This window comes from Brachycentrus maculatus, unplaced genomic scaffold (genome assembly GCF_059751285.1).
Source record: "Brachycentrus maculatus isolate JH-2025_06_01 unplaced genomic scaffold, ASM5975128v1 h1tg000033l, whole genome shotgun sequence".
Classification (NCBI taxonomy): Eukaryota; Metazoa; Arthropoda; class Insecta; order Trichoptera; family Brachycentridae; genus Brachycentrus; species Brachycentrus maculatus.
The window spans coordinates 1,011,407-1,036,487 of record NW_028280787.1 but is presented as its reverse complement, the minus strand read 5'-3'; the positions used below and the strand labels follow the sequence as shown (position 1 = coordinate 1,036,487).

The 25,081-nt window shown below is 37.1% G+C and overlaps 2 protein-coding genes across 2 annotated transcripts in view; one reads left to right on the top strand and one right to left on the bottom strand.

Moving 5' to 3' along the window:
- Nucleotides 1–17,169, top strand: part of LOC148312754 (uncharacterized) — a 143,027-nt gene extending 125,858 nt beyond the window's left edge. Inside the window, exons 10-20 of the mRNA XM_088273713.1 lie at nucleotides 1,334–1,498; nucleotides 3,414–3,531; nucleotides 4,482–4,624; nucleotides 5,523–5,624; nucleotides 7,697–7,794; nucleotides 9,399–9,463; nucleotides 10,341–10,473; nucleotides 11,870–12,007; nucleotides 12,482–12,554; nucleotides 13,154–13,270; nucleotides 14,512–17,169. Of these exons, the coding sequence (XP_088129839.1) occupies nucleotides 1,334–1,498; nucleotides 3,414–3,531; nucleotides 4,482–4,624; nucleotides 5,523–5,624; nucleotides 7,697–7,794; nucleotides 9,399–9,463; nucleotides 10,341–10,473; nucleotides 11,870–12,007; nucleotides 12,482–12,554; nucleotides 13,154–13,270; nucleotides 14,512–17,022 (3,663 nt within the window). The 3' untranslated portion in view covers nucleotides 17,023–17,169. The remainder of the gene's footprint in view (nucleotides 1–1,333; nucleotides 1,499–3,413; nucleotides 3,532–4,481; nucleotides 4,625–5,522; nucleotides 5,625–7,696; nucleotides 7,795–9,398; nucleotides 9,464–10,340; nucleotides 10,474–11,869; nucleotides 12,008–12,481; nucleotides 12,555–13,153; nucleotides 13,271–14,511) is intronic.
- Nucleotides 1–25,081, bottom strand: part of LOC148312752 (uncharacterized) — a 518,102-nt gene that overhangs the window by 384,244 nt on the left and 108,777 nt on the right. The gene's annotated exons all lie outside the window — the stretch shown is intronic.

Sequence of the window (25,081 nt, the reverse complement as noted above, 5' to 3'; positions counted from 1 at the left end):
TTTTTAAAGTTTAAAAACATAATACAAAGTATTAAAATAAATATCAAGCCACTTATTGAACTTTTTACTGTGCAACAGATCTTTTTAGGTAAAACCTGAAGGTTTTTTATCCATTTAAAAAATATTGAGTATATTTAAAAAAAAAATTAAACAATACCTTTTCTTCAAAATGCAAAAACAACACTTTCTACCCTGTAGCGGGTAAATATTAAGTTAAAAATATGCCTCTTTTGCTGGGATATAGTACATTTTCTGGGCATTCCGAAAACATGCACAACTGAAAATTGACGAATTTTGATTTATGACGTTCTTGAAAGGAGTGAGCGATATATCGTAGTCGTACAGGAGAAAGTGACCAACTACAGATGCCGGCCATATACACATGTAAATATGGAATCCCTTGTCCAACGTGTAGATATGGCGTATTCAAAACTTACAAAAGACATTTGTCAAGTATGTGTTACCGTTTAAACTTGATTACCACTCAGATCAATATCATCAAATATGTAAAAATCATCACCTTCTGCCTTTGCAAAAACATCGTCAAATTGGTGATATTATATTTCTACTTAAAATGGCTTCTAGTCCAATTGACTGCCCTGAACTTCTCTCTAAGCTCTCTAATGTTCCTGCAATAGCACTTACAAATAACTTCACACTCCTCTTGTTTTTACAAATTATAGACAGAAATAGTTATATATATTTATGGCTAACTTTTTCCCATTTAAATGCAATCTAGAAATCATTAAACATAGATTTGTTCGACAATAACCACAGTAGTGTGCGGCGCTTGCTCACTGAATAATGTGTGTGTGTGTGTGTGTGTATGTTTGCAAATGAATGAACGTACTAGTGCCCCAACCACCGAGGTGCCTGCTGCTGCCTTAACTTGATCGGTCCATCGTGTGGGGATCTTCCTCTCCCTCTCTTCCCCTCCAAGCTACCGATCACAACCAGTCATTCCAGGCTATCTTCATTGCCGCACGCAATGTGTCCAAAGAACTGTCATTGGCCATAGTCAAGCCATCCAAGTCTAATTCCTGACGAATGTACTTCATAGCATTGCGAAAAGTACGCCCGATCAGTATACTAATCACACGTGAATTTTGATCTGTGCAATATTTTTATGGCATCTCTTGCGGTCTACCAACAGTAGGCAAATAGAGCTTGTAACTGTCTCTTGCTCTCTACCAACAGTATGTCAAACACCCTTTTAAGTGTTTCCCGCAAACAACGTGTCAGCAGAGACTATGTTACTAGAATGTTGAGTCTACTCTTCGGACAATTCAATTATTCCAATTCAGTTTCATATTGTTGACTTGCCACTTTCCAGTTTGAGGGTTGCTGCAAGGCGTACTCCCGCCTGGAGAACTTGAAGACCCATCTCCGGAGCCATACCGGAGAGAAGCCGTACACTTGTGAGTATCCCGGATGCTCCAAGGCCTTCTCCAACGCGAGCGACCGCGCCAAGCATCAAAACAGGACCCACAGCAACGAGGTAATTATCTTAATCTAACTAACTATTGTAATTTCATCCTATTTCATAATACCATCCGTATCATTTTCAATTTAAAAAATATGACCATAATTCACCTTCTCGCACGGAACTAAAATGGCTTCACTTCAACCAGCGCATAAATCTTCAATCTCTCACGCTACTTTATAATATTCTTCACTTCTCCAATGCACCTAAGTATCTTGCTGAACACTATATACCTCTCAGATCATGGTCTATCACTTCGTTCTTCCCAAGAAAAAACATTTTCTATTCCTCACCATAACACATCATTCTTCAGTAATTCCTTCTATGTCCAAACGGCCAGACTATGGAATGAATTACCTCTCCGCGTAAACAAATGCACCTTCCCTAATAACATTTAAGAAACGTCTGAGACATTACTATCTATCATTAGAATCCTAACTGTCCATCAATCCTCCCTTAGTTTTTCCCTCTACCTCCTTCCCTAAACTCCTTATTATCATCAATTTGTAATTTATGTTTTTTTTCAATGTTCAAGTACTATCTACCCTCTGATTGCAAACAGCTATATATGGTATCAAACGTTTTGATCAATATCACTAGTCTGTTTTGGTTGGAAGAGGGTTGGGTATTTTGTGTCCTAGCTTGGTTTATGGTACCAATGTCCTTCACTAGTTTTATCATGCATGATACCACCTCTCGTGAGAGTTCCTTATGAACTAACAACTATTTTTATTTATATATTTGGTCGGTTGGAAGATATTGCTTTTTAGAAATAAGCCGGCCTATGTACTTATTTATTTTCTGTACATGAAGTTTAAATAAATAAAAGCAATAAATACATTTTTGTTAGAAAATTTCAAAATAACTCTGGAATTATACTCTTAGCCTGGATCTTCTCTAGCCTTCTGTCCTCTACTGTTGGATATTATTCCATTTTATTCCATTTTTCCTCTTCCATATTATTCCATTTTTATGTCATCGAACCATCCTTTTTTAGAAAAAAGAGGTCTTCCGACACCTCTTTTGTTCTCCCAAGGTCTCCATCGTAATTTTTTTGGGGTCCATCTTGTGGGGTCCTGTCTTGCAACATGTCCTGCCCATTGCCACTTGAGTCTTGCTACGCGATCCATGATATCCGCTATTCAAGTTCTGTTCCTAATTCCTTCATTTCTTATTTTATCCCTCAGGCTTTAACCAAGCATGAATCTCTCCATGGATCGCTGTGGCATTTGCTTCTTTGCTGCGTTTCGTTTTGTGGAACATTTGCCTTATAAATTTATTTTAATGTTCTTTCTTCACTCATACAATTCACATTTCCAAACTATCTCACCATACTGTTCTTTATTTTATTGATAATTCTTATATTTCAAGTTGTTGTAACATTTTCTTTCTTATTTAAAAGTAAAATTAAATTAAAAGTAGAATTCAATCCAATAACCGTGTTTAATTTTGGATATACATATTTTGCCAAATGTACCCAACAATTTTCTTTCTTATTAAATTGTCTAATTGGTATTATTTTTATATTTTCAATGCATTCACGAAGGATACATGAGGTTTGTTTTTAAATTCTTTTATATACATAGGGCGTTTGTCCACTACACGGGATTTCACCATCAGGCAGTCCGGTTTTGAAAAATGAAAACGACTACGACAGTTTAGCGTGATCGAATTTACGCGCAACGTGTTCACGCACCGATCAAGAGCCTCGATCGGAAGAAAGATAGACAAAAGCGTAAGCCAATCCAAGCCAATTGTCGTTTTAAAACGCTAACGTGCCGGAGGGTTAAATTACACCGAATTACGGGTAGTGGACAAACGCCTATACTCTTCTATATATGTCGAGATATCAACAGTAGTTTTGTTGTCGGATTGTATCACGTATCAATGGTATTTCAACGCCACCTGACATTTTTTTATTGCTTTATAGAAACCATATGTCTGCAAGGCTCCCGGCTGTACTAAGCGCTACACAGATCCGTCGTCACTTCGAAAGCACGTGAAAACAGTGCACGGAGCAGAATTCTACGCCAACAAAAAGCATAAAGGTAAGATACGCACATACAAATTTTATTTACATAATGTTTGCGCTAAGAGCACCAGAATGAATGAAGACTTGAATGTTCGTTATGGACTAACGCGGATATGACGTCGGATAGGCCCCTGCGACGTGCCTCCAGCTGTTATCTTTGAAAATTTGTCACCGGATGCTGGTAGACGTCAACAGGCCTTCCGTTCCACTAGAAGAGGGTTGGGCATTTTGTGCCCTAGCTTGGTTTATGGGACCAATGTCCTTCTCTAGTTTTATCATGTATGATACACCTCTCGCGAGAGTTCCTTATGAACTAACAACTATTTATTTATATATTTGGTTGGTTGGAAGATATTGCTTTTTAGCAATAAGCCCGCCAATATACTTATTTATTATCTGTACATGAAGTTTGAATAAATAAATATATTTGGCGTTCAATTTGTAGAACTCCATTTTAATTTATGTATTAAATATTGTCTGTAATGTAATGGTCAGCACTCTCGGCTACCGTCCTGGAGGTCCCGGATTCGATTCCTAGGGGGGGTCAAATAAATATAAGTGATTTTTTTCACTCTTATATTTATTCAATATTACCCTGGACTGGTGCCTGAAGCGGAGGGCTGATCACCTTTCCTTTGTGTATTAACAATCAAGATAACACTGTGTTTATATAATGCAGTGCCCTATGCACCATAGGGGTGCGGATAAGGGTTTAAATTAATGAAATTTTAAATCAAACACTGATTTTTTGACTCTGATACTGTATTTTATTGTTAAAAAAACAACATAAAAATCAATTTTCGTTTGAAAATGCCATAGGCAAAAGAATTGTTACAATTTTTTTTTAAACAGTATAATACAACTTAGTAGACTAAAAAAAAACAGTGCTTGATTTAACATGCTCCATTCACTTTATTCCCAGCACTTAAATAAATAGATATTATATTATGTGATTTTTTGTTGTAGGCGGAAGTCGTGAAGAGGAATCTGAGGGTGGAAGCCTCGGGCTGGGAGGAGGGAGTCCTCGCTGGGAAGGTACTGCCGGAGCATCCAGGTCCAGCGCCAGCGTCAAGTCGGAGTCCGATCAGGCCATGTCGCCACACACGCAGGTATGAAATCTCACTCGCTAACCATCAGGAAGGCGTCCTGCCCAACACCTTGGCCATTCCCCAGCCCATGGGATCAAGAGGAAGGCGTTTTAATTTGTCGGCTCATCTTTTCCCCGCTCCAGACTCGACGGCCCGAGACCGATTGACGACGTTTTAATCCATTTATTTTTTGTATATCATTAACATCATCATCCTATTATTATCATTATTATTATCCGTGTCTTTATAAGCGCCCTTGAGGTAGAATTTTACGAAAATGACGCTATACAAATTATCCAAATTATTATTATTATTCTATATCACTCCGGGCCACACCACTGTCTCTGCAAACGATCTTCTTTTCCACATTCATGCATCAGGAAGGTGTGTTGAATTGGTCTGGGCATGTGGAACCATTGAAGCGCCCTTGTAGTATTTTATGAAAATGACACTATACATGTCGTTAGGTGGGGAAGGCAACAAAGGAGACAATAATATGCCCATGTGAGGAGAATGGAACCATCCAGACTCCCCCACATTGCACTGCAAGGCCAACCGCAAGGTAGATGACTCGCAAATAGACCGCCAAAGAGATGAATCGACAGCTGGGAATCTATCCCTCTTAAAAACAGGTCACAAGGCCTACACAAAGAAGAAGTAGAAGACAGTATACAACTAACTATCTAACCAAGAGAATAGAACGTCTTACCATTCAGTCTTTGCAAAAAATCTTCACCTCTTCCACAATACGTAGCTCATAATTAGACCAGTTATTATGTTTACAACACTCTTAGTGCGTCCAAATACTTCTTCACAAACCTATGACGATCGTAAGCCCTGTAAAAGTCCAGACTTCCATATTCTTCTTCATCCGTGTTGAGAAGTCAAAAATGTAATATTTATGTTGTTTTTTTTTCAGCTTTCTCGCCAATGTGGTGATGATCTGGACTTCAATTCTCCGGGACTTGCCGGGCACTTTGTGGAAGAGGCCAGTGCACCATACTACCGGATGGAGGGAGAGGTATACTATAGATCTATCCCTTTTGATCACCGTGTTCCTTACCAACTGTGGCATTTCCACATAGGTACAACTGATGTAATTTTGTACCCAAAACAGTCATTTTCACTCTCTCTCACCCTTTAACAAGCCAATATCCTATCTCAAGCCAAAATATATTGTATCTCAAGCTTATATAAATCCCATCCAAAGCCAACATATATCCCATCCCAAGTCAATATGTGTTCCATCCTAAGCCAATAAATATCGCATCTTAAGTCAATCGAAATGAAATGCAGTCGAAATGCGATCTCTCAGAAGAATGTGCGACAAAACGATGTATGATAGATGTGCGAATAGTGAAATAAGGAAGGAATGCCAAGCTGAGATAAGCATTGTCGATAAAATTAAGAAAGGTGTGTTGAGATGGTTTGGACATGTGGAACGAATGAGTGAGGAAAGAACGGTAAAACAAATTTATGAGGCGAATGTTAGCGGGAAAAGAAGCAGAGGAAGACCGAGAAAAAGGACAGAGTGGTGTGGCGCCCTATTCTCTCTGCCTACCCCTGCGGGGAAGCCGCGTGATGGTTAGTTAGTTAGTTAGTCTTAAGTCAATATTTATCCCAATTCAAACCGATATACATTTCATCCTAACCCAATATATATTCCATTCTTAGCCAATAAATATTCTATTCCGAACCAATATATATTGTATCTCAAGCCAATATGTATATCTTTTTTTTTAAAAAATAGAGAATTATTTGTGTTTTTATTATTTACAAAAATATTTAAATTTCATACTATTTCTGTGAGCCTAAGCGGCTCATTATTAGAAATAGGTATCAAATTGTGGTAGAGTGGGTTCGAACCGAGAAACTCTGACTCAAGAGTCTGCGACACTAACCACGGGACCACAACCCAACACAAAAATCCTTTCTCAAGAAAATATAAAAATATAAATCCCATTCCTACCCAATATATATCCCATAAGCTAATACATATCCTATAAACCAATATTCAATGTATACCCGTCCCAAGACTTATAATTATTAATAATAAATAATAATAAAACCCTTATCTGCACCCAAATGGTGCATAGGGCACTGCGTCATATAACGCAGTGTTATCTTGATCGTTTTTACACATGAAGGAAAGGTGATCAGCCCTCCGCTTCAGGTACCAGTCCAGGGTAATATTGAATAAATTAATACTAATAATTATTAATAATAATAATAAAACCCTTATCCGCACCCCAATGGTGCATAGGGCACTGCGTCATATAAACGCAGTGTTATCTTGATCGTTTACAGATGAAGGAAAGGTGATCAGCCCTCCGCTTCAGGTACCAGTCCAGGGTAATATTGAATAAATATGACAGTGAAAAAATCACTTATATTTATTTTACCCCCCTTGGGAATCGAACCCGGGACCTCCAGAACGGTAGCCGAGCGTGCTGACCATTACACTACGGAGGCGGACAATAATTATTACTAATATAAATCAAAATATTTAATAAATTTCTTATACAGAATAAATGTATATAGATTATTGCTGAAAAGCAATAACTTTCAACCAACCATAAACATTTTATTGGTTAATTTGATATATCACTAAAAATTGGATCTTTTGGCTTTACATTTCAAAAGTAGTCACTCTGCTTTTTCATGTTTCATTTCTACACATAGCTCACTCCTTTCAACAACGTCATATATCAAAAATTGTCAATTTTCAGTTGTGCATGTTTTCGGAATGCCCAGAAAATGTACTATATCCCAGCAAAAGCGGCATATTTTTAACTTAATATTTACCCGCTACAGGGTAGAAAGTGTTGTTTTTGCATTTTGAAGAAAAGGTATTGTTTAGTAAACTAAATATTTTTCAAATGGAGAAAAAACATTCAGGTTTTACCTAAAAAGATCTGTTGTACAGTAAAAAGTTCAATAAGTGGCTTGATATCTATTTTTAATACATTTTATTGTATTTTTAAACTTTAAAAACGATCTACTGAAAAATCAAGTTTTTTGGTATATGACGTTGTTGAAAGGAGTGAGTGATATAAGTATTAGGACCAGCACTCCATGATGTTACAATTGCAGGTGGTGGAGCAAGAAGAGCTCTTGGGCGAGATCGGGGAGTTGCCGCTGATGTTGAGAGCCATGGTTGCCATTGGAGAGAGACCTGGACCACCGCATAGGTAAGCATTGTTTGGGATGCTGTACATTCCTTGGACTGCAATACGCTCAAAGGTCTCCCATCCTTCAGGACATCAGTGATCAATGGAGTTACGATTTCCGTGCTTTGAGCATAGTTCCAGTGGTGGTTTGAGCATGCTGGGAACAAAGTGAATGGTGCACTGAAATCAGTTATAGCAAATAAAAACCTATCAGCGGAAGCTAAACTGGCAGTGCACAACGGAGTCCGGGTTCCAACTCTAATGTATGGAAGTGAAACATGGAGTTGGCAAAAGAAGGATGAAAGTAGACTGAATGCAGTCGAAATGCGATCTCTCAGAAGAATGTGTAACAAAACGATGTATGATAGATGTACGAATAGTGAAATAAGGAAGGAATGCAAAGCTGAGATAAGCATTATCGATAAAATTAAGAAAGGTGTGTTGAGATGGTTTGGACATGTAGAATGAATGAGTGAGGAAAGAACGGTAAAACAAATTTATGAGGCGAATGTTAGCGGGAAAAGAAGCAGAGGAAGACCGAGAAAAACATGGCACGATCAGGTATGCCAAATACTTGAAAGTGGTCAGGTTAGGAGTCGTAACAATCGGCGGGTATGTATGAGGAGATGCATGAACGTGGAAGAGGCGAAAAATGTTTGCAAGGACAGAGTGGTGTGGCGCTCTATTCTCTCTACCTACCCCTGCGGGGAAGCGGCGTGATGGTTAGTTAGTTTTTTTTTTTAGGGAAGCTAGTGCCAACAAGAATAGTTGATGGAAAATCCACAAGATAACAGTCTACGACATAACAGAAGACCAAATCACATTACAATGTATCTCTCTCTCTGGTCTCAATCCTGCGGATTGGTCTGTAGCGACAGATGACATCTTTTTCACCATTCTCGCCTATTTTCGGAAGTCCTCTTCAGCTCCTCTTCAGTCCAAAAGCTAAACTGGTTTAACCTTTTAACCGCGTTCACTTTGTTCCTAACAGACGACCGTGCGCGGCGGTATTTCGCCGTTTTTTAAATGATTACTTTTATCATGTATTTAGTTAAGAAACGATTTATTTTCCTAAACAAAAACGTTCAATGGGATTCATTGTGCCTTTTTGGTACTCTGTAATACACTCGTGTCACATTATTCTTGAAATATATCGTAATATAAACAAATAAGATCGTAACATAAATAAATCAAAGCACGCATCGTGTGTCACTCTTACCCACTGGCGATGCGTAGCGTCGAAAGTGAGACAGATATAGGGCATGATTATGGCGTGGACTAATTACCGACCGCAAGAAAAATCAGGGATCTGTTGTTTTATTTATCCTTGTGATGTTACAAATTATTAGTCAGATATTTCAACAGATGTCATAAGGCCAAGGATTGATGTATTATTTTATCCAAAGTTCCACACCATGAAAAAATCCCTCCAAGTTGAACTGAGGTTCGAAACTTGGAGTAAAGTAAAAACACAAACGGTTATGTCAGCCGCGTACAGGGAATGTTTTATGAAAACACATACGGTTATGCGAGCCGCGTGGATCCGGTTAACCAGTTTAGCTTTTGCTTTTCCGTCTATTTGTATTCTTATTTATGTGGATTTTCAAAATACGTTTTGTTCTCAGGTTTGGGAGCAAAATGGGAGTTGCCGGAGGTGGAAGATTTGTAGGACCAACAAGATCAGTATCTGGTAAGTAAATTTCATTCAAATTATCGATGCAGGTTGCTTTATTGATATCTCAAACATAGATGAAGAAGAATATGGAAGTCTGGGCATACAACCAATAGCTGGTTATTTTCACCATTCTGCCAAACAAAAACATAGTGCATTCAACCGGTTAACTGCCAAGAGCGTCTTAAGACGCATAATTTTCTGTGAACGGAGCGCCGCTCATACAAAAATGACGTCTTTAGACGTGCCTTTTCAAATAGGCTTTTAGTAAAGAAAATCAATTATTTAAAATGTACAAATATATTGAACGCATAGTGACATCTATTGAGAATATCTTTGCTAACTAACTAACTAACTAACCATCACGCCGCTTCTCCCGCAGGGGTAGGCAGAGAGAATCGAACGCCACACCACTCTGTCTTTGCAAACATTCTTTGCCTCTTCTACATTCATGCATCTCCTCATACATACCCGACGATTATTACGACTCCTGACCCATACTTTATATCTTTGCATACTTAAAATTTAAACAGAATTTGTTTTTACCACTTTAAACGTAAATTAAAGAGAGCTTAGTCGTCGGAACAACGTCAATTTCGAAAAAAAAATCCAAAAAAATGGGAAAATTCTCTATTTTGTAATATTTTATCTAATGATACACAAATCTTTGAAACATAAATGTTACCTGGAGAATTTGCATTTTTTTGTAAAATTGACTTACAAGGATCTGGCGGATTTTGAAAGTATGCGACACATATAACCCAATATATTCACACTCCTGTTTCTGGAGTTCCATACAGCTATTTAGAAAATAAAGATAACTAGTCACTGCTATCAGGTGAGAAGTTGAGGGGGAGAGATTTGCTATTAATCTATGACTTCTCTGGACTTGCAGGATCGCTGAATCGGAGAATCGCTGGACCGGATTTAGACCGCCACGTCACAGAGCTGACCGCCATTCCGTCGGAACAAGCAGTGCCGAGGCGCGACAGCGGAATATCTACGTCCAGCAGCCTGTTTGGACCCAGGTATGTGCAAGGCTCTGTCAGGATCTGCGGTCCAGTGATCAGCACGCTTGGCTGCTGTTCTGAAGTCCCAGGTTTGATCCTCAGGAGGGTTGAAAATGAGATTTGTTCCCTATGATGATACTTAGTAGAACGATAGATATTTCATCTTCACACATTGTAGTCGGGCGCTTCGAACAATAGACTATTATTATTTTTGACATCTCATCAAAGATGAAGAAGAATATGGAAGTCTGGGCATTTACGGGGCTGACGACCGTCATCGGCTGGTTTAAGTGATCACTTTACACACGTGTAACATTCACCAATTCTACCCATTATTGACAACCACACTACTCAAATTACTCTTTACATCTCACCAATAGATGTCTCTAGTGAAGTTCTAGTGATTCAAGAACAAGGTTTCTAAATTGGTTCATATATACAGAACTTCCAAGAATTTGAGTAGTGTGGTTGTCAATAATGGGTAGAATTGGTGAATGTTACACGTGTGTAAAGTGATCACTTAAACCAGCCTATAACGGTCGTCAGCCCCGTAAATGCCCAGACTTCCATATTCTTCTTCATCTTTGATGAGATGTCAAAAATAATATGAAAATAACTCCTGTAATTGGAGATAATCCAGATTTTGTGAACAAGTATTTGGACACACTCAAAATGTTGTAAACAATAGACTAGCCTATAGCGGATATTTTTCGCAATTAGCGCAAAAATATATCACTTTCTTAAAATTTACACAATTTCTAAACCAAACAATATTTTCTATTGAAATTTTCAAAGAAATCATATGACATTTGATCAAAAATAAATTATAATCATAATTTTTAATTAAGTATTCCGTATTTCACAATTTTAGAAGCAATGTAAACTCTAAAAATAGTCTTCAATGTGTTAACACACTAAGGACGGGTGTTTTTTATGCCTGCGGGCCGCCGGTAACAGGAATTGATAATTATATACATATATTTAAGACCTTAACAAAGAGATTGGTATATAGTATTCATACAAAAATATGAAATAATTCCTGCTTTTCTACCTTTGAAATGAGGCCGGCGCAGAATGTAAAAATACCCTTCCCATAGGAATACAATACTTCATATTGTTTTGTCCAAGAAATACAATACTCTGAGTAGTTTTGTTGAAGACATACAATACTTTGAGTTGTTTTGACCATGAAATGCAATACTTCATAATGTTTCGTCCAAAAAATACAATATTTTGTATTGTTTCGTCCAAGAAATACAATACTTTGTATTGTTTTGCCCAAAAAATACAATATTTCGTATTGTTTTGTCCAAGAAAAACAATGTATCATAAGACATACTAGAAGCCACCTAAAATATGTTTTGATCACCTTTTTTTTTTACATGTATTGGTATTTATATTTTTTTCTATCCAGGTCTTCAGACGTATCGCGGAAGAGCAGCCAGACTTCCATGGGGTCTTCCAATCTCCGCCCCGGTGCAGCCGTCACTTCTCACACCCAAGCTTCTCCAGCCAGCTTCTACGATCCAATCTCTCCGGGTAGCAGTCGAAGGTGACTTCTTTTTCCGTCTCATAGTACCTTCTAATCCGTAAAGCTATATGTCTGTATGAGTTTGAGATGATAATTATTAACTTGTACCCCGTGAAACTAGACATCAAAATTGCTTGTAATTCATGCTTTGAACCTAGATGGCTAAGAACCCTTGAAGCTTGTGGGTGCCGCATTCAAGGGTATGAAGGCTGTCTGGAGATCGGATTTATACTCGGTGAAGACTTTTTACTTTCCGTCTTACTCCTCATCACTGAGGGTTGTGACCCTTGTGGAAGCAATGACTCTTCTCCAGTTATCCCTTGACTGCGGTGCCTGCTGCTGTCTTAACTTGATCGGTCCATCATGTGGGGATCTTCCTCTCCCTCTCTTCCCCTCCAGGCTACCGATCATAACCAGTCGTTCCAGGCTACCCTCATTGCCACATTATCACCCTTTGTATTTATCAATAATATAATACATGTTTCTTTTCAACAGGTCTAGTCAACTTTCTGCTGTGTACGCTCCAGCTCCTCCATCCCATCTGACGGCAGCTACTCTACTTGCCCAGGTAAGTGTTCACTCTACCATTTAGGGATGAGATCTTCTTCTTCTGTGCGTGTCATGTCAGGTCCACTTGAGAGTAGTTGTCCTTATCTTGGGCAGCTCTAAACGGTCCTGATCCCCGTCCTATCCCGTATATTCCGGAGCCAGGAGATATGCCATCTGCCCACACCTCGTGGACCCTCCACTAGGTGCAATAGCTCGTACTTGTCTCCTCTCAGCACATGCCCCAGATAGGACACCTTTGATAAACATATGGAAAACAATAGGTTTTTATAGTAAAAAAAATAAAAGATTATTATAGGTTTTTATAGTAAAAAAAATTAAAAATTATTATAAAAACCTGTTGTTTTCTATATGTATACTATATTAGTTAAATTTGCTTATTTGCGAATATTATTGACGAAACGGAATTTTAGAAATGTGGATTTTGGTGACATAACCTCTCAGCTCGCCAAAATACACTGGTATCATCGTCGGTATATCAACGACCACGCTTTTGGCAAAGTATATCAGAGTCGATATATCAATTCTCAGCATAGGTTAATCCAACAGCTAAGGGTTAGGATGATGACGTTCTAAATGCGTTGGAATGATTGATTTCAGAGTCTGCAAGAGTTGGCCAACGGAGCCGAAGGGACCCTTCTCACGGCTGATCAGATCAAGGAAGAAGCCCGAAGACTCTCTGGGCAGTCCAATGTCAGCAATGAAGAAGACACTAAGGTATATTTACATTTCAGCAGCCTCCAACCACCTTTATAAGCGATCAAATCAAGGATCAAACAAAACCCTCAATCGGTTACTGAATTCTACTTATCAGTTATAATTCTACCTTTTTTAGCCACACATTCTTTCTCTAGCATACAGTCATAGCTTCTAGGCACACATCGCTCACTCCTTTCAAGAACGTCATAAATCAGAAATCGACAATTTTCAGTTGTGCATGTTTTCGGAATGCCCAGAAAATGTACTACATATATCCCAGCAAAAGAGGAATATTTTTAACTTAATATTTACCCGCTACAGGGCAGAAAATGTTGTTTTTGCATTTTGAAGTAAAGGTATTGTGTTTTTTCAATGTACTAAATATTTTTCAAGTGGAAAAAAAACCTTAAGTGGCTTGATTTATTTTTAATACATTGTGTTATATTTTTAAATGTTAAAAACATTCTCCTGAAAAATCTAGTTTTTTGATTTATGACATTCTTGAAAGGAGTGAGCGATAATATGTATACTGCTCTGATCATTCTCTAAACATGGCCAAACCATCTAAGATACTTTTTCTTAATATTTTTTTATTACACCTGTTTTAGCTGCACATTCTTTCCTGATTTCTCCATTCTTAACTCTGGCATAAAGTCTTAGCTTCTAGCCATATATGCTACAAACATGCCATATAGACTTGTTCCTTCCCTCCATATATCGCTCACTCCTTTCAACAACGTCAAATATCAAAAAACTAAATTTTTCAGGAGATCGTTTTTAAAGTTTAAGAATAAAATGAAATGTATTAAAAATAAATATCAAGCCACGTATTGAACTTTTTACTGTGCAACAGATCCTTTTAGGTAAGCCCTGAAGGTTTTTTCTCTATTTGAAAAATATTTAATATATTAAAAAAAATACTTAAACAATACCTTTTCTTCAATATGCAAAAACAACACTTTCTGCCCTGTAGCGGGTAAATATTATGTTAAAAATATGCCGCTTTTGCTGGGATATAGTACATTTTCTGGGCATTCCGAAAACATGCATTACTAAAAATTGTCGATTTTTGATATATGACGTTCTTGAAAGGAGTGAGCGATATGTATACATACAGCTCTCATCATTCTCTCCACATGAATAAACCATCTTAGAGACATTCACTTGCTAATTATACCTGTTTCAGCCACACATTCTTCCCGATTTCTCCACTCCTAATCCTATGTCTAAGAAGCTAATCTATTCAATGTCACTTTCAGGGCCATTTTGATCCGTTACCCGATCTCTCTCAGCTACCGCTTGATTCCGAACACGCAGGCTGTCCATCGAAAGGGCAGCCAACCAAGAACAACACTGTCGTCACCACGGCACAGATCCACCACCCCAACCAGGAAGTCCAGCTGGAGGAAGTGGCCGAAGGTGAAATGGTCGAGAACAAATTGGTTATACCCGACGAGATGATGCAATATCTTAACCAATCTATTCTTGGCATAGAGCCCCAGGAACCTCCGCCGTCTGACGACGCAGCGGCCAAGAAACTTGACAAAGATCCCAAGAGTAACGCCAGCGCAATCCCGACACCCGTCAAAACAGCAGTGAAAGAAAACGAAAGTAAAAAAGAAGAAACCAACGTAGAAGGGCAGAAAAAGGATAAAGTCAACTCTGAAGAGGAAAAGGCAGTTGAAAAAGATGATAAATCAGCCACCGTTGCTAAAGAAACTAAGACTGACGGTAAAGACGAGGATCCGGATAAGAATAACGATAAGAAAGGTAAAGAAAGCAAAAAGGATGAAGGTGTGTTTAAGGAACCACTGCCGACTGCTCCCAAGGATTCAAAAACCAACAAAGAAGTCAAAGTCAAAGATGTACTGGCCATGTCTATCGGTACTGATAAAACCGGGGAAGAAACAGCCATGTCTCTAGGTGATTCCGGTCTAAATCCTCTGGAAAAGCTAAAAAGTGCGGAAGCCAAAGGGAATAGCGAGAGCTACCAAATGATGCCACAGAACAACGCTCAAAAATGTCCAAACGGACAGAATCTGATGGCTTCGCAGGGCAGACTGATGCAGATGGGTCTGCCGAATGGCTACAACTACCCCAACGCTCCGAGCCACAACATCCAAGCCATGCAGAACATGATCGCCGGGCAGAACATGCAGATGCAGCATCCGATGATGCAGCAGCAAATGGCCATGATGAACAACCACCAAGCCATGATGAACAGACAGAACATGCTGATGAACCACCAGAAAGCGATGAACCCCTATCAAAACATGATGATGTCTCAAAATCAGCAGAACGCGATGATGATCAACCAAAACATCATGAATTCTCAGATGAATATGAACGCTATGAGCCCGCAGATGAACAACATGAACGTTATGAGCCCTCAGAATAATATGAACATGAATGTCATGAGCCCTCAAGGGAATATGAATATGAATGTCATGAGCCCTCAAAGTAATATGAACATGAACGTTATGAGCCCTCAAAGTAATATGAATATGAATGTCATGAGCCCTCAAAGCAATATGAATATGAATGTCATGAGCCCTCAAAGCAATATGAACATGAACGTCATGAGCCCTCAAAATAATATAAACATGAACGTCATGAGCCCTCAAAACAATGTAAATATGAATGTTATGAGTCCTCAGAGTAATATGAACATGAATGTAATGAGTCCACCGAGCAATATGAATATGAACGTTATGAGCCCTCAGGCAAACATGAATGTCATGAGCCCTCAAAACATGAATGTCATGAGCCCTCAGATACCTCGAAGCGTCATGAGCCCCCAAATAAACATGAACGTCATGAGTCCCGGCAGCGTGATGAGTCCTCCGACCAACCTCATGAGTCCACCGAGCGCTCCGAGCTTACTACCAACCAAGAAGCTACCCAACCAATCTAATTCTAAAACCCAGCAGTACATGAATCATGGCAACCAAATGCCTCAGAATTGCAATGTTCCGTATCCAAACGGGCCTGTAGCATCTCAGCTCGCGATGCACAATCGCCTGATGCAGTACCAAATGCAAAACTCGACAAACGCACTCCCCAAATCGGCCGCATCCTCCATGAGCATCGACCAGAGCGTCGGAAGCAACGCCAACATGAGATCGAACCACGAATCCATGCACCAATACTCAAACATGACGCTGTGCGAACGGCACTATCAGGACTGCCGCGGCGTCGCTCAGTCCCAATCGCAACAGATGTGCAATTCGTTTGCGAACGGGAATCAAAGGCCGCAATATCCCGTTCAGAACCATCAAACTCCGAATGCCAAAAGCCAGCAGCAAACCAACTGCGAAAAGGGACAAGGGAATTATGCCCAGAATTACGGGAATCAGTGGGATTATCAGCGACAAAACGTTTATCAAAATTACAATCAGTACGAGATGGTCTACCAAAATCAGCAGAGATTCGCGGAAGGCGGTGATATCGGCGCCACACGTGTTCCTTGCCCGCAAACTGGCAACGATTGCGATGCTAATCCAGGAGAACTGGGTGCTCACGCTGATGAAGTGCAGGTTTGGGACATCTCTCAGTCTCAGGGGAGTCCGGCTAGGAACGGCGCGCGGCAGGAAGCTTATAGAAGAACCCTGGCGTACGTGCAGAGCTGCCAGGGGTGGACCAATCCCGAAACAGTCTCCAGCAGCACCCATCCTCTGTGCAAAGACAATTCCAATATGGTTGTAAACGATCTGAACACATCTTTATCATCTTTATATGAAGAGAATCAGTTCCTTCAAATGATTCAGTGAATTTAATTTTCGCCTTATCAATAATATAATTTATAGATTTGGCGTTTAATTTGTAGAACTCCATTTTAATTTATGTATTAAATGTTGAATCAAACAGTGATTTTTTGAGTCTACTAAGTTGTATTTTATTGTTTAAAAACACACTTTATTTTGTGACAAATGTCTCTTGACATTCGTTTGAAAATGCCATAACTAGGCGAAACAATTGTCACAAAATTGATTTTTATAGGTTTTTTTAAAAAATAAAATACAACTAAGTAGACTCCAAAAATCAGTGTTTGTATTAACATTTAATACATAAAATAATATAATTTTTTTCAAATCTTGTCTCTTAAGCTCACATTTTGTTCATGATGCTTTTGTTCCTTGTTATTAATATATTTCGGACGGGTATTTTTTACGCCTGCGAACCGCTGGCGACGGAATTTGATAATTGCACATACAGTTAAGACCTTAACAAAGAGATTGGTATATAATATTCATATAAAAACATTGGATAATTCCATCATTTCTGCCTTTGAAATGAGGCTGGCGCTGAAGGTAAAAATACCCTTCCAAATGGGTAGAAATACCTTTCCCGTCTGAAGTGTATTAACAATATGTCTTATAAATCTCCTCTCTAAATCTCACATTTTGTAGAAGATATATTAGTTTCTTGGTTGTTCATTCAATACATTGTCATCGGTCTTGTTCATCAACCCCGACCATAATTATACTCTGGCAGTCTGCCGCCCGACCCTCAGTATACTAATCACAAGTAGCCGCAACACCCAATGCCTATCTGTACAATGTTTGCAAGCGTCACATTAAAATACAATACATCCGGGTCAACTTAAACTGGTTAGTTTCGGTTGAACAGGACCGTAACAAGGGAAAAAACCACTCATTAAAATGGTATGATTAACACATTGTTGTCGGGCGGTTTTGTCATCAGCCCTGACCCTAATTTGTATACTTATTAGGGTCGTATACTAATCACAAGTAACCGCAAACCCAATTCCCATCTATATAATGTTTGCAGGCGTCTCTCGCGCTCTACCTAAAGTAAGCAAATAGAACGCTTGTAAGCGTCGCCCGCTCTCTACCAACAGTATGGAAAAGGACCCTAATTATACTCTGGCAGTCTGCCACCCGACCCTCAGTATGCTAATCACAAGTAGCCGCAACACCCAATTCACATCTGTACAATGTTTGCAGGCGTCTCTCGCGCTCTACCTAAAGTAAGCAAATAGAACGCTCGCAAGCGTCTCCCGCTCTCTACCAACAGTATGGAAAAGGACCCTAATTATACTCTGGCAGTCTGCCACCCGACCCTTAGTATACTAATCACAAGTAGCCGCAACACCCAATTCCCATCTGTACAATGTTTGCAAGCGTCTCTCGCGCTCTACTTAAAGTAAGCAAATAGAACGCTCGCAAGCGTCTCCCGCTCTCTACTAACAGTATGGAAAAGGACCCTAATTATACTCTGGCAGTCTGCCGCCCGACCCTCAGTATACTAATCACAAGTAGCCGCAACACCCAATTCCCATCTGTACAATGTTTGCAGGCGTCTCTTATGCTCTACCTAAAGCAAGCAAATAGAACGCTTGCAAGCGTCTCCCGCTCTCTACCAACAGTATGTAAAAGAAGTTTTTAAGCGTTTCATCGCTAGAATGTGGTTACCTGACGGACTTCGTCGTCTATGTTCAGAGTACAATAATAATCTTGGTATGAATAACTGCAAAGTGGAGCAGATCTGGCATTTGTGAACAAAAATTTAGACACTTAAAATATAATTTTTTTTTTTAACATACATATAAATGGTTGTGAATTTTTAACTCTTTTAATTTTTACATATTTTATTTTTATCTTTTCAAAATCTTGACTGAGATTATTCAACATAATTTTTTTTTTAAATTTACAACTTAATTTTAAAAATGAAAATAACTGTAAATAAATAATAGTTTTAATTTTATGTTTAGAAAAAAAATTACCTATATAATTTTTTATCGTCTTCATTTTGACATGAACAATTTTAAAATATTTTATTGATTATCATATAAGAATTTAAAGATGAGATTATTTTTCTGTTGTTGGAAATAGCGAATTATTTAAATTGAAAAAATATGTAAAAAAAAAATTATTTATTACAGCAGACTTTGGATTTCCTAGGGTGATCAATTTCTAATATTCATTTTAAATCACCTGAAGCCCAGGTTTAATCAAAATTCCACTGTTTCAATATGATGCAGTGCCCTATGCACCACTGGGTGCAGATAAGGGTTAGAAGAAGAAGATAAAACAGGTTGCTGTAATCAACATTATACAAATATATACATTTTTGTGAATTTAAAAAAAAAAAAAAAAAAACATATCACCTGATTTGAATTAACAAAATTCCACTGTTTCAATATGATGCAGTGCCTTATGCACCACTGGGTGCAGATAAGGGTTAGAAGAAGAAGATAAAACAGGTTGCTGTAGTCAACATTATATAAAAAATATATACATTTTTGTGAATTAAAAAAAAAATTATACAACCTGATTTAAATTAACAAAATTCCACTGTTTCAATATGATGCAGTGCCCTATGCACGACTGGGTGCAGATAAGGGTTAGAAGAAAAAGATGATAAAAGAGTTTGCTGTAATCAACATTATATACATATATATTTTTATGAATTTCAAAAAAATCAGAATGTGTTGCGTTATATTTTTTAGACGCGACATTTTTCTGTGTGACAGGTTGGTTATTATTTTTGTGAAAAATTCTGCAATATGTAAATTTAGACTATGCATAAAATGTACCTAGAAAATAACTAAATCAATTTGCGATCTCAACCCACAATATAAAAATAAATAAATATTAATTTGCGGAGAATTGTAAAAAAAAAAACAACAAAAGTGTAGGCCATTTTTCTTACGAGCAATTTTGCACAGTAAAAATGGATAATTTTTAAATGAAATAATTATACATTATACAAATAAGAATGCCATGGAGATTATTAGAATATAAGTTTAGAAATATTCTAGGCTAAGAAATTCATATGAATCTCGCAAGTTTTTTAAAAAAATCATAATTTATTTTAACCCCTCGTATGTCTGTCGCTACTGGACCATGTTACGGCAAAACTATCCAATCCACAACTAGCAAAATTTGACTGATGAATGCTGCCTCCATGGTGTAATGGTTGGCGTGTTTAGCTACCGAGCTGGAGGTCCCGGGATCGATTCCCAGGAGGCGTGAAAATAAATATTAGTGATATTTATTTTCACCCAAACATAATATTATATTGTAAACAAGGGTTTATATGCAGTGCCCTATGCACCATTGGGGTGTGAATAAGGATCCACACCTCAATGGTGCATAAGGTACTGCATATAAACGCAGTGTTATCTTGATCGTTAACACATGAAGGAAAGGTGATCAGCCCTCCGCTTCAGGTACCAGTCCGGGGTAGTATTGAATAAATATTAGAGTGAAAAAATCGCTTTTATTTATTTATCCCTCCTGGGAATTGAACCTGGGACCTCCAGAACGATAGCCGAGCGTGCTGACCATTACACCACGGAGGGGGGCTAAAATAATAAATAAATAAAGTAATATTATAACAACATAAAAATTTTTAATATGACGCACAGTAAACAATGTTCTTTATGGTAATATTAAAATAAACCTTACTTCTACCATTTAACATAGTGATATTTTATATATATATATATATATATATATATATATATATATATATATATATATATATATATATATATATATATATATTTTTTTTTTTTTTTTTTAATCTGAAAACATTTAAATGCAATTATCTCAGCTTGCCAATTTGTTGATTGGATGGTTTCTGCATAACATGGTCCAACTGTCATATGTTTCGTGTAAAAGGATGAGACCATCTCCACGAACGGTCCTTTTGTTGACTCATCTGACATGCATATGGGGTTTAATCCTCAAAATTTACATTTATACCATATCAATTTTTTTCTGTCAAAAAAATTCAACATTTCTTTTAAAAAATTGTCACCTGCGTTTGACAAATTCATTAATATTTTTTTGTATGGTAAAAAATACTTTTTCGCTGTGTACGCTAAGCAGAAAAGAGGTAAATGACATTATAATTATTATTCTTCTTTTTCTACACATCCTAAGGATCTGTTTGTGCCTCCGCTTGTCGCTCTTGGGATGTTGACTCCCAGCTTTCCACCTCTTTCTACCTTTCCACCTTTTCAGAGGTCTGCCTGGGGGTCTGCATCCTTCAGGGATTCCTTGAAGGGCGATACGTGGAAGTCTGTCATCTGGCATTCTGTTTATATGTTCCTTCCAGTATCGCCTTCGTTGTCGTCCCCACCTCACGATATCCTCCGTCTTACACATACTCCGGATGTCAGTATTTCTTCCTCGGTCTCGCAATGTGTTTCCGGTTATGGATCGGAGAGTCTTCATCTCGGAGATTCGAAGTTGGGTGACATTATTCAACTGTAGTAAAATGAACCAAAATGTTGTTAAAAATTTAGCATAAAAATATCATTTACAAGCTAATCAAAACAGCTCTGTCAAAACAATTTCCTAATGTGTTGTGGTCCCGTGGTTAGTGTTGCGGACTCTTGAGTCAGAGTTTCTTGGTTCGAGCCCGCTCTACAACAATGGCCTCTAAAACTCTTTCATATCTGTTATTGCAATAAAATGTTCATGGTTTTTAACAAAACAAGTGTTTAAAGATGTCATAATTTGTCGAAACATTGTAATCTATTACTAAATTTCTCACTTTCACTCGGAATGTATATACCCCCTCTCTCCTTAGCATGCCAGTGTGATATTTTTAATTTTTATAACGGTAATTTGTCCACCTCCGTAGTGTAATGGTCAGCACGCTCGGCTACCGTTCTGGAGGTCCCGGGTTCGATTCCCAAGGGGGGTAAAATAAATATAAGTGATTTTTTCACTGTAATACTTATTCAATATTACCCTGGACTGGTACCTGAAGCGGAGGGCTGATCACCTTTCCTTCATGTGTAAACGATCAAGATAACACTGCGTTTATATGACGCAGTTCCCTATGCACCATTGGGTGCGGATAAGGGTTTGAAAATGAATTTGAATTTGGGACATGTCAATATTTTAAATGGATGTTATTATTTATTTTCTTTTTTTTTTATATTATAAGCTCTCACAGTGCCAAAACATTGAATCAACTCTTAAATTTTAATTCAATTTGTGAATTTCAGTCGCAGTTTTTATAAATATTTTCTTACTAAGTGCAAAAACTGAATTATATTTGTATGTACCTCTTTATAATTCATGTCCTCCTGATGATATCTTCGCGTTATTATAATTGCTATATCGCTCACTCCTTTCATCAACGTCATATATCAAAAATCATTAATTTTCAGTTGTGCATGTTTTAGGAATGCCCAGAAAATGTACTATATCCCAGCAAAAGTGGCATATTTTTAACTAGATATTTACCCGCTGTGTTTAACTAGATATTTGTCCGCCTCTGTAGTGTAATGGTCAGCACGCTCGGCTACCGTTCTGGAGGTCCCGGGTTCGATTCCCAGGGGGGTCAAATAAATATAAGTGATTTTTTCACTGTAATATTTATTCAATATTACCCTGGACTGGTACCTGAAGCGGAGGGCTGATCACCTTTCCTTCGTGTGTAAACGACCAAGATAACACTGTGTTCATATGAAGCAGTGCCGTATGCACCATTGGGGTGCGGATAAGGGTTTTATTATTATTATTATTATTTACCCGCTACAGGGCAAAAAGTGTTGTTTTTGCATTTTGAAGAAAAGGTATTGTTTAATTATTTTTTTAAATATACTAAATATTTTTCAAATGGAGAAAAAACATTCAGGTTTTACCTAAAAAGATCTGTTGCACAGTAAAAAGTTCAATAAGTGGCTTGATATTTATTTTTTAAATATTTTATTATATTTTGAAACTTTAAAAACGATCTCCTGAAAAATCAAGTTTTTTGATTTATGACGTTAAAAGGAGTGAGCAATATCAGACTAAAGCAAGGCCAATTTTTAATGATAAAATTAATATTCTTGTTCAAGCGTTCCTGATACAAATAATGAAAATTAAATTATAAAATTAACTCCACTAAATAGAGGCATTTCATAAAAAATACCTCCTGTTATTTAATGAGTTCCTGGTACTTTAGCCATATATTTTTCACTCAATGGTTTAAATTAATAAAAACAAAAACTTCTGAATGAAATAATACTGAAAAAAAAATAAAAGCAATTTTTTTTCAATTTAAGTAATGAATTAATATATCTTATCTATGTGTTATCTTATGTGTTCTTGATGCCTTTGTTCTACAATTGTTTAAATAAATAGAAACAAAAACCACTTTTCAGCGAAATAATGCCAATAAAGGCAATATTTTAAGGTTTAAAAAACTAATACCTCCTGTCATTTTATGTGTTCCTGTGATGCCTTTGCCATATATTTTTTCATAATCATTTAAATAAATAAAAAACAAAATTAAAATTTATATTGAATTACGTAACCTTCTCATTTATGTACTCCTAATACAAATGCTAAAATGAAATAAAAAGGCAATATTTTAATATAAATATTAAAAACATTATCTCCTCATATTTCATGCTATCCCGATACTTTTTCCAAAAATTTTCACCTCAAATAAAATAAAAACTTAGCCTCGTTATTTATGTAGTACAAATATTAAAAATAAATCAAAAATAGACTCCACCAGTAAAGAGATTCTTTAAAATTAAATTAAATAATTACCTCTTTGTAATTCATGTTCTCCCGATACTTACATAATTTAATTTAATTAATTTCTCGTCCAATTATTTTAAGTCTTAGTTTAAACTTAGTTTAATAAGTTTATTATTAGCCGATGAGATTACTAGATTTTAAGGAATATTTTTTATACTAGGATTATATAAAGCTTAAGGGAGATATATTGTGTCTGTTATTTTTTACTGATATTCAAAATCAAAATGTCAACAATTTATGAGAAATGAAAGGGAATAAACAATTTTTCCAATTCTTCTGTGTTTTATTTCATATATTTTTGATTTTATTTGAAAAGAGAAATATTTATTTTTATTATTATTATTATTACAAATATTATCATTATAATAAAATAAAACCCTTATCCGCACCCAATGGTGCATAGGGCACCATTGGGTGCGTCATATTAACGCAGTGTTATCTTGATCGTTTACACATGAAGGAAAGGTGATCAGCCCTCCGCTTCAGGTACCAGTCCAGGGTAATATTGAATAAATATGACAGTGAAAAATCCGCCTCGTAGTGTAATGGTCAGCACGCTCGGCTACCGTTCTGGAGGTCCCGGGTTCGAAATGCATACATACATACAATAAAACAAAAATCTGATTAATATATTGTTTAATTAACTAAAAAAATACATAGACACTACTACAGTTTTTTTTAAAGATTACATGTGATATGGATATTTTAATGGATTTTAAATATGATGTATAGTTTTTTGATAGATTTTGGTTCACATTCCATATAAGGTAAATCAATCAGTTCACATGGTAAAATAACAAATAGTGTTCATTAAAAATAAATATTATAGCTTACATTATTGGAAGACATTGAGAGAAGTCATTTTATAGGCATTGAAAAAATATGCCATCTAGATTTCAGTATTTTTAAAAGCTATACAGTGTGGAACCTCTCATAATATAAGTAATTCGCATAACGATAAAAAAATTGTTAAAAATTGTTACCTTAAAAGTTATATTTAGCATAATAGGAATGTGTATTTGATCATGCATTTTTATCGATTGTTGCGCGGTATGATCGATAATCCTGAAATTATCCGGAGCATTGGGTCTGTATGTTCCCGATAGTTACCTAAGAAAGCGTCGGCATAGATTGTTTCAGATTCCTATACACAGGACCAACCTGCCGATGGTTATGCCTGTAGGAAGAGCTACCGCTATGCTGAACAAAATCACGCCGGATATTCATCTGTTCCATGTGTCTGAATGAAGCGGGATTCTTCTACACCTTTAGTAATAGTCTTCTTCTCCTTCTTCTTTTTCTAGATCCT